The 10823-nt window shown below is 39.7% G+C and overlaps 1 protein-coding gene across 2 annotated transcripts; it reads right to left on the reverse strand.

Annotated features, from left to right (window-relative positions):
- Window positions 1-1179: 1179 nt before the first annotated feature.
- LOC307030802 (ephrin-B2a-like) lies at window positions 1180-8859 on the reverse strand. Of its 2 annotated transcripts, none has more exons than XM_079667460.1 (5): window positions 8001-8859; window positions 6979-7262; window positions 5738-5818; window positions 2959-3069; window positions 1180-2181 (listed from the first exon to the last, which is right to left on the reverse strand). In XM_079667460.1, exons 1-5 carry the CDS (start codon window positions 8132-8134, stop codon window positions 1814-1816), a joined length of 978 nt encoding a protein of 325 aa, XP_079523586.1. In that variant the 5' UTR covers window positions 8135-8859; the 3' UTR covers window positions 1180-1813. The 2 variants fall into 2 exon arrangements, with proteins under 2 accessions (XP_079523586.1, XP_079523585.1); XM_079667459.1 differs by having other exon boundaries at window positions 5738-5830.
- Between the last annotated feature and the right edge of the window lie 1964 nt (window positions 8860-10823).

A 10823-nucleotide genomic window follows, 5' to 3' on the forward strand; every position in this document is an offset into this window, starting at 1 on the left:
CGTTATCAGTATAAAAGACACCTGTCCACAACCTCAAACAGTCACACTCCAAACTCCACTATGGCCAAGACCAAAGAGCTGTCAAAGGACACCAGAAACAAAATTGTAGACCTGGACCAGGCTGGGAAGACTGAATCTGCAATAAGTAAGCAGCTTGCTGTGAAGGAATCAACTGTGGGAAAAATTATTAGACAATGGAAGACATACAAGAACACTGATAATCTCCCTCGATCTGGGTCTCCACGCAAGATCTCACCCCGTGGGGTCAAAATGATCACAAGAACGGTGAGCAAAAATCCCAGAACCACACAGGGGGACCTAGTGCAATGACAGAGGTCAAACGGTTTCTGTAAGTCTTCACAAGGTTTTCACACACTGTTGCTGGTATTTTGGCCCATTCCTCCATGCAGATCTCCTCTAGAGCAGTGATGTTTTGGGGCTGTCGCTGGGCAACACAGACTTTCAACTCCCTCCAAAGATTTTCTATGGGGTTGAGATCTGGAGACTGGCTAGGCCACTCCAGGACCTTGAAATGCTTCTTACGAAGCCACTCCTTTGTTGCCCGGGCGGTGTGTTTGGGATCATTGTCATGCTGAAAGACCCAGCCACGTTTCATCTTCAATGCCCTTGCTGATGGATGGAGGTTGTCACTCAAAATCTCACGATACATGGCCCCATTCATTCTTTCCTTTACACGGATCAGTCGTCCTGGTCCCTTTGCAGAAAAACAGCCCCAAAGCATGATGGTTCCACCCCCATGTTTCACAGTAGGTATGGTGTTCTTTGGATGCAACTCAGCATTCTTTCTCCTCCAAACACGTCAAGTTGAGTTTTTACCAAAAAGTTCTATTTTGGTTTCATCTGAGCATATGACATTCTCCCAATCCTCTTCTGGATCATCTAAATGCTCTCTAGCAAACTTCAGACGGGCCTGGACATGTACTGGCTTAAGCAGGGGGACACGTCTGGCACTGCAGGATTTGAGTCCCTGGCGGCGTAGTGTGTTACTGATGGTAGCCTTTGTTACTTTGGTCCCAGCTCTCTTCAGGTCATTGACTAGGTCCCCCCGTGGGGTTCTGGGATTTTTGCTCACCGCTCTTGTGATCATTTTGACCCCACGGGGTGAGATCTTGCGTGGAGCGCGTCTTCCATTTTCTAATAATTGCTCCCACAGTTGATTTCTTCACACCAAGCTGCTTACCTATTGCAGAGTCAGTCTTCCCAGCCTGGTGCAGGTCTACAATTTTGTTTCTGGTGTCCTTTGACAGCTCTTTGGTCTTGGCCATAGTGGAGTTTGGAGTCTGACTGTTTGAGGTTGTGGACAGGTGTCTTTTATACTGATAACGATTTCAAACAGGTGCCATTAATACAGTTAACAAGTGGAGGACAGACGAGGCTCTTAAAGAAGAAGTTACAGGTCTGTGAGAGCCAGAAATCTTGTTTGTTTGTAGGTGACCAAATACTTATTTTCCACTTTTCCATTTTCTACTGTATGTAGTAAGGTGAAAAGCACAATATTTCCCCCTGTAAAGACTACAATTTTACCTCAAAATTGTACAGTGGGCTATTAAGTTACATCCAGTGGCGTTTGCTGGATGATGTGTAAGACGCAACACTTTGACTCTGATTGTCTCTCTTCACAAAAGAAAAAGTATGTGCAGTGCAGTAATGCTATCTGATGTATGGATGATTCCCATGTGACTTTTCTTCAGACCTACTGTGCAACACAATTGAAATCTAAAGCAATAGAAATACTTCGTGTCCCAGACAGTTTAGGAACATCAGTCAGAGTCTGGCATTAGAGCAGCAAACATCAGACCTTGTAGTACATGTTGGTGGGAGTCTGGGGCATGACCTCCTGAACTATGTATACAGGGGGGCCGTAGTCCCCGCTCACACGCTCATAATGCCGACAGATCATGCTTTCAGACGCCCGCAGAGGGAAGACTACGTCGCTGGGGTCCGAGCCGTTGTTCTCGCTGCTGATGCTGTCCCGCTTAGCCACAGACAAAGTGTTGAGGGACACGGAGGCAGACTGATGGCTGTCTGGCACGCGGTCACGCTGACGGCTCCGGCGCCTCCAGAGCACCACCACCAAAATGATGATGACGAGAAGGAGGATAACACCTCCAAAAATGACCCACATTAGCAGTGGTGGCCCCGAGCTGGGGTCTGTTGGTCCTGTTGGGAGAGAAAGAGGAGACACTGAGGTTGAACTTGGGCAACCGGCACAACGATTTGAAAACATTTTCTCTCAGTTAATGCCCTAGGGAATCATGATCATAATGTGTTAACATGAAAAGCCTCAGGAAAAGCATCAGAGAATATGCTTTAATCCAGTGATAGTCGATTTATGGGGACCATTTTTTCGGATTAACAATGCGAATAAATTATCTCACGATGTGAATCTTTTTTTTTACTTTTAATTTAAAGGTACTGGATGAAAAGCCCTACAATAAACAAAAAGAGCTTGTTTATAAAAAATAAAAAAGTTCACATTCCCCCCAACAGATGTCCTCAAATCGTTAAACTCCCCTGCATCCATCTGACCTTCGCATGGCTGCTGCCTGTGACTGGCCTCCTGTCATTTTGCCCCAGGGCAGAGAACCATAAAGAGAACCATAAAGTCTCCCTGTGCTAATCCTTAGCCTGTTAACTTTCTCTAGAGACCAAAGAGTCATGATTAGGGGAGGTTTGGGTACAAGTTGGAGTATGGAAACAATAAGACTGTCCCTTATTGTCTAATGAAATAGCTAACAATGTTATATACTCTTACCTTACATACAAGTTCCTACTAACAAGAAATATACAATATTTGGGATGTTGTTTCAGTCAAACTTTGGAAAGCCAATTTATTTATTTGGCTAAAACTGCCAAAATATAATAATAGTCTAATAATTGTAAAGCTCTTGTAAATGTTATACACGTATACTTATTTTAAGGTAATTGATTTCATACCATTTGTGCTTTTTATATCCTTGTCTTTTGCAGAGGGGTTCTTGGACTTTGGACGTGTGGGTGGAAATCTGGTGGGGGACTCCTGGAGGGTTGAAGGTGGATCTGAAGAGCCTGGAAAATAAAACCAGTCAGTTGGAAATAGAATCACAACATATAGCTTGTTGTGCCATTCATCACTTCTCCTAACTTTCCCCATATGGCGGTATGTAGGAAGGAATGTGTCATGTCAAAATGTTTCTTTATAATAAAGTCTGTTGAATCATAATCTGTGATGTCAGATTCATAGAAGGGGTTGTTCTGCCTGTTTTTCTGATTATATTACTCTTAAAGGTCATTCAGGTAAAAATGCGTCAGTAACCTTATTGAACAAAATAAATGTTTTGTTCTGAGTCACAAAACTCTTTGTTTCTTGTCTGGAAAAACTACCATTAACACAAAAAAAATGCTTTCACTTTCTCCATCTACACATTTGTGTCTTCATATTCACTGGGGTTTTTCCAAAAGAAACTTTGGGAATCAAAAATCAAAACGTTCTGTGGCTAGAATGACAGATCAAATTACAGCCTAAAAAACATTTACCGAGCTAACCATGTCCAGTATTGTTTTATATTTCTCTATATTTCAGTTAAAAATCATACTTTTTTCTCCTCTACATGTTTCTGACAACTGTTACTACCTTTTGAAAAATGATGATAAGCTTATAAAATACACATTGTTGGATTCAAACAGCTGTTTCCAGCTTTTTTGGCAAAACCCTTTCAAAAAGGGTTAATGGGCTCTTTGTCACTATTCAGATGTTGAAATGTAGAAGTTAAACCAAAAAGACATATACCCTTTCATACCATTCAAGGCCAAAAAAAGGAGAAGCAATTGAATATTTCACAAAAGAAAGCAATCAAAATCTCTGCAAAGTCTAAAAAAAGTATTGATAAACATGATCAGCAACTTCAATTATATGTATTATGTCAACAGGTTCCACACTATTGTATTTAGGTTAGTTGAAAGCAATAGTATTAAGTTGAACCTATTGCTATCAACTAACCTAATACAATTATGTGTTATCTGTTTACATAATACATTTATTTAAGTCAACGGACAAATAGTTTTGAGTGTAGGAATCTGTGTTTAAAAAGTTAAAATCAGCCCCCCCTCAACCCGCTCCAACATAAATGCTGCTTACACACTGAAGAATCGTTATTAGCAATAGAATATTAATAAAAAATGTTGATCATACTTCTGTAATTGTCCAGAACTCATGCAGGATTCTTTGACTTCTAATTGAGAATTTTAAATTGCTTATTGCTACTTTTACTTAAGTGAAGTTCTATTTTGTAAGTCTCTCAAAAGACTCTCTTCTTTATAAGTACAACATGACATAAGTGGAGTTATATGGCGGAAAACATGATGCCTGCAGACAAGAGATACAAACAACACTTCACGTAAAAAAGAAGGACTGTAGGAATTCATTTGACATCATAGATTCAGATATTCTTGTATGTGCAAAGTGTCCACACTGAGCAGTTTCCCAAATGAAAAGTACCGCAGTAGACGCACACACTTTGGCCTCTCAGTGACCTGTTAAATAAAATAACATTTGAAATTCTCTCTCTTAATTCAGGATTAGATGTATATTTTATGAGGACAACACACATTAATCAACATTTCTGTATGTAGCACTAATTCAAAACTGGCTTTAATAAAATGTTTCCTCACATATCCTTTTTATTTAATGTACGCCACATCATATTTTGAAAATGCACAACCCATAAATCCAAATCCAAACAGAAGGGTAGTGACATCAAATTAATCTAAACACAAGACCTTAAACTGCAGAAACTCTGTACAGATTAAAAAAAGATTAAATCTAAATCTGAGTGATTAATTTGTCTGTTGCTGTTAAAAGGTGTATTTACATCAGTAGCAGACTGTACAGCAAGAAAAAAGCCCCATATTTGCAGTATAAGGATCAGTTAAGAAACACACAAAATGTTTATTTTTCCCCTCAAATCCTTGAATAATTTATTTGAATAATACTTCACATTTCTGAGGTCAAAGATTGGATGTTGGATCTTTAAGAGATTCAGCTTTTAAAGTTTTTAGCAACACACAGAATTTGTTTAACTCTGATTTCGTGCAGCTAAATAAATTAAACCTCCTTAAGGTTTGTAATGACAGTTTTAATAACACATTTAAAAAGGCTAGGTTTCTGTGTCCATAATATGTAGCAGAGAGATGTAAACGCAGGGCATTTATTGTGTTCTTCAGTTAATATGTTCCATATCTGCTTTATTAAATGTTAATGTATGTTATAAGAGCACAAGAATGATACGGCCCACTGGCTATTCTGATGTTAATACAGGGGAAAGAAAGATTATTGAACGCCACAGTCTGAATGATTGCATGAGGGATAATACTGAAGCCTTAAGCTGCCAGCACTTTGAATTAGGGATTTTGAGATGATTCACGCAATCTCTCTGTGAGAGAATGAATAGATCATCAAGACTATCTGACCACTTAATAACACGAGCGAGGTGGTAATACTATTTGCTTAACATAACCAGAATAAAACTATTGCCATCACTACTTTAACTTTGTTAGTCAGATAGCTGTGGTTCTTTTTTTATTTGCAAACACAGATTTACACACATGCTGGCACACGCACGCACGCATGCACGCACGCACGCACGCACGCACGCACGCACGCACACACACACACACACACACACACACACACACACACACACACACACACACAAACACACACACACACAGCACTTACTTTGGCCAACCCTCAGCACCAGCTTCATGGATTTGGTTTTACACACCCCTCCATTAGTGCTATCCAGTCCCTGCAGAGACCCTGCAGAGGTGGCTGACATACAGAGAGAAGAACATTAACATTTTATTTGTCATGCAATCATCATAATTGTAGATATTTAAGAAATCCCATTATGATCTTTGCAGACATTTGAGCCAGTTGCCGAATATTGCATCATAGGCAAGAGAATGCAGATGTTACTTTTAGTAGATAATCACAAGCGTATAAACAACCAAACAACCGATCCTGTGCTAGGGCTGCACCAAATGTTAATTATTGATTGACTGTTTTATATATTGTCAGACAATCCCAAGAGCCCAAAGAGAAGTCTTCATATTGTCTGCGGAGTCTGATCAACAGTCCTTAAATAAAATATATTTGGTTTCACTTATTAGAAGCAAAAGCAGCAATTCCTCATATTTAAGAAACTAGAACCAGAACAGATGCATCTCCCAATGACGTTAACTATGAACTGATTATCAAAATAGTTGCACATAAATATTCATGTTAAACTGACTAAACGTCTCGGCTGTAAATGCAAAATGTCTGCTTGACAAAGAGAATACATGTGTTTTTTTTTAAACAACATAGAAATGACCAAATAAATGCATACAAAAACACACACACTAAGAACTCTAGTTCACCCCGTCACATCCCCCCCCCCCCCCCCCCCCACACACACACACACACACACACACACACACACACACACACACACACACACACACACACACACACACACACGCACAGACTTGTTAGCAGCATTTAGGTCAGATAACAACATCACACAGTCTACAAGCCACGTTGCCATGAAAGCTCCCATCAAATCTGCCTGATGCTGTAAAAGCCTTGTGTGATTTGGGGCATGTAAGCCCTTGGAATCACACTGGCCTGCCGAGCGAAGTGTGCTGTCAGATCGTGGCGAGGAGGATGAGGCTACATGGTCAGACTTGCTCTCTATCTCATGCATCACTTGCCACTAAGATGCTGGTTTAACCGACAGCGGGCCAATAACGAGGCCACGTTTTTATGACTCTCACGCAAGCTGACAAACTGAGTTGGGGCCCATAGGAGGACGGCTTCCTTTTCTATTTCACCAGAAAAAAGAAAAAGTTGTTAGCATTGATTCAATTCCACCTGTAGGAACCAGCAGCTTGTGGCTCTGTGTTACTGATTTCTAAGTGTTCACAGGAGGGACTCACAGGTGATGTAGTAGTCCTTCCCCTTCAGGAACTCCAGGCCCCACAGGTTGGGGCTGAACTCCTGAAACTTGAAGGTGAACTTTACATCCTGGTAAGGTTTGTCACATTTCAGCAGGGGCGCGTCCGTCTTGTGGATGGTGCAGCTCTCTATCTGACTTCTGGAGACAAGGTACACTCGGTAGAACTCCTCTTTCCCCCCGGAGGAAGCATCTGCCCGGGGACACACGATATCCATCTTGTCCCCGATCTGAGGATACAGGACCAGACCCTGACCTGGAATAAATCTGTGTGAGAGATAAGTGGGTGAAAAGATGAAGTGTAAAAAAATGCAGAGTGAAGCATCCCTGTTGCAACAACATTTTTTTTATCAACTGCAACATAAGATAAGATATACTTTATGCAGACACTAAAGCCTTTGCATCAGATCAATTAATAAAGGAATCAAATATGGCCATCACAAGTTTAAAAAGAAAAAGGTCCAAAGGGGGCATATTCAAAGATTTAGTTGGAAGAACTGGCCAAAACCCCCAAAATATTACATTTAAAAGATGCACATTTAGTTGAATAATTGAGTGACAGAAGATGTATCTTCAACTATTTTGATAGTTGATTAATCCTTAAGTCATTTAAAAGATATACCAATAAATTACCTTATTGAAGCCTCAACACCGCATCTTTTTTTTATGTGACAGTAAAATGTGTATTTATTGTTGAGTTGTGTCAGTCAATTAGTTGAAGGCAACATCTTAAACTGGATTTCAGGACATTGAGAACATTGACAAAATACAAATGATGAAAATAAATGTTGATTGCAGCCCTATTGGCATTGATGTATCAATTAATTTAAACAATGAATCAATTAACAAAGGATTCTGTAATGAATGAACTAATAGTTGTAGCACATACAGCCATTCAAATGAAACGTCCAAACTGTGGTGTAGTGATTTACTCCATCAATGAGGTCCCACTCTACGCCGACAAAGCAGCAGCAGAAAGTTGTGTGAAGCTGCTCCATCACTTACTTTGCATTGGAGCTGCTCCACTGGATGGACTCCAGAGTGACTGCCCGACATGAGCTAATGATGGCCAGCAGCGCCGCGGCACAGCAGCTCCATGCGAGTCTCCCCATCCCAGGATAACAGCGGCTCCGTATCATAAAGCAGAGTGGAAACGGGACAAAACGTGGTGACTCTGCATGTCTCCGGCAGCTCCAGGTGCGCACACAGGACGCATTCCTGAGTGAAATCCCACACAGCGGAGAGTCTTCCTCCTGCACTTGTATGAGATTTTCCACATTGTGCGTTATTCCCTATAAAATCCTCCGTGTGACGAAATCCATGTATTGAGGACAGAGAGTGTGAGGAGTACTTCAGTCATCAGCTGACTGACCGGTCTGCCCACACACTGGCTCGTTGGCACAGTTTGTGTTTGATTGATTGATTGAAATGTTTATTAACACCTTGTATATTGGGTACAGTACAGTACAGCTCAAAACATACAATTGTTAAGGGGATGCAGACCAGAGAAAGACTTTCGTCTTGTTTACATCAGGGTCCCCCATTTCCAATTCATCATATAATGTTCACATGCAGATACTGAGCTAAATACCGAGGGCATAAGAGGCTGTATTTATATGGTGTTCATTGTAGAGGAGGTTGGGTGTATTCTCTCAACGCCTTGTAGGCTATAGTAAATGATTGAAAGAAACATCTATTCACACTGTAAAACTATTTTACTCCAATTCCACTTTCCCAAAAACATTCTTTTTGTCACGTTTGAATATACTATCCATCTCTGTGAGCTGATAATGATAAAGGTTATTAAATGTATCTTGTTTTATCAAGTTTGTTTTCTATGTAGCCTACTGTAAAGGCATTTCATTCGAATTAATCATATACCTAAATTGCCTAAGATCTTATGATAAGGGAATAATTAGTGAGAAAAACTGTGATTTCTGTACATATGTTGTTTGTGTTTATTTGGATTCTATACTCTTGCTTGCATTAATGATGATTGCTCATGATAATTTAATCAGAGTTTAATTTAATAATACATGTTTTGTCTGTAGCTACATGGCTTGACCTGCAACACAAGTTGGGATATATGTCTGTGGTCTGCCCTGTTGATGTGGTGACAAACTGAAAAACCAGATCAACTCAGAGATCACCTTAAGAACCATACTGTGCCCGGCATGCACAGACCTTAGGGGACACGTTTACTTCTTAACATTAAGTTAACCCCTTAATTAAAGAACAGTTTAAAAATCCTCCACTGAATCCGGAGCTCAATATTGAATTGTTATTCAATGGATGCATTTTAAAATAGTCTTTGGATGGATGTGTCAGTATGGGTGGATTTTCTTTAACATCCTGTATATTCTGCATTTAGGGAGCCAAGGCTGTAATCCTCTCATTTTCAGAGACTCTGAACTAATGATAAAGTGGTTTAAAAGATTACATAGGGCTTCTGTCGCAAGACTAACGCAGCACAAATGACGGCTGAACTGCAGAAATGTGTGCGACTCGGCTGGATGGGGGTTCAAAGTGCCGCCCACATCTTTCTTATTTATAATTTAATGGTCTATTTCTTGCTTTTGACATGGACTTCACGGGAAACTGGATGCAAAATTAATTTATGATGCAAACACAAAATTATACATATCAGAAAAGGAACAAATTCAGATGTTTGTCTTTGATTTTATTTATGATTTTAACAAGCATACTGTAAAATAAACACAATATGACAAAGGTGAATTATTAAGAACCAAGTCTCATCATATTCTCTGGTTTGAAAATTAAATGTTTTTAAAGTTCAAACCATTATTGGGTTTGCTATGAGTTTATTTTCTTAGTTTATAATTGCTTACACATACAGCTATCTCTGGTGGAGCACATTTTTCAGAAAAAGGTCCATTACACACAAAAGAAAGGGACAATGATCGATCACAATCTGCTGAGTTAAAAGTGGCTATAAAAATCCTCTTCAATTCAAAAAACAAGATGTTTAATATCATATTGTGAATGCCATATTTCATAAATGCAAAGTACAATATTTTTATGTTACTGGCAGTGACGTTACTGTCACGGGTTAATTATTATGTTTTATCTCTGTCAACATGAGGATCTTCCCACAAAAGAAACACTTCATCTTTCAGTTACATTCAATAGCAAGGATTTAAAGCACATGGTTGGGATTGATTACCCTCTTTCCCTCTTCATGAGCTCATGGCACACATGTGTGTCACCATGCTTGCTGCTTTCAATTTCCTTAATTGGACCCCTTTTTATATTTTAAATGAGCAGAGTTATGCTGTAAACTTGAAATACACAATAAACTGAATAATAAAGGATGCAGGAAGAAGTCAATCTGCACATAAGTGAAAGTTAAATAAGTCCCTGTAACAAGTCACAAGTAACTGCTGTACCAACAGAATGTTTGTACTTTTTAAACCATGTTGATCTCTAATATGTGTTGCACCAAATAATAATCAAAGCTAAGAACTTAGTATCTCGACATCTTCAGAGATGGATATTCTAGTGAGTGTTGGTCCATGCGTTGTGCCTGTTTTTGAATCATTGAGTTTAATGACTTCTTACATACTCTCGGATGTTGCTCCTTCTGGTTAGTTTTAATGTGAGATCTCCCAGAGTGAAGCTAATGCTAACATGTTAGGTGTCTGGTAATAAACAACCCCTATCACGATTAGCATTAACCTCATCATGGGACTAGATTCTTCATCCACATGCTCACCTCCCAGTGGGTGATCAGGCTGCTGAGGACGTCCTGCAGAGGGGGACAGAGGCACACTGATCACAGGTCATCTGTGTGGTTCATTCATAAGTACT

The sequence above is a fragment of the Notothenia rossii genome (assembly GCF_949606895.1).
Source record: "Notothenia rossii genome assembly, chromosome: 2".
NCBI lineage: Eukaryota > Metazoa > Chordata > Actinopteri > Perciformes > Nototheniidae > Notothenia > Notothenia rossii.

Excerpts from the sequence above, each read along its gene's own strand:
- LOC307030802 (XM_079667459.1), bottom strand. The coding sequence starts at position 8,134 with ATGATACGGAGCCGCTGTTATCCTGGGATGGGGAGACTCGCATGGAGC. Across the intron at positions 5,831-6,978 it reads GAAGGACTACTACATCACCT|CCACCTCTGCAGGGTCTCTG; the intron begins GTGAGTCCCTCC and ends TCTGTATGTCAG. Across the intron at positions 2,182-2,958 it reads GGATATAAAAAGCACAAATG|GACCAACAGACCCCAGCTCG; the intron begins GTATGAAATCAA and ends CTCTCCCAACAG.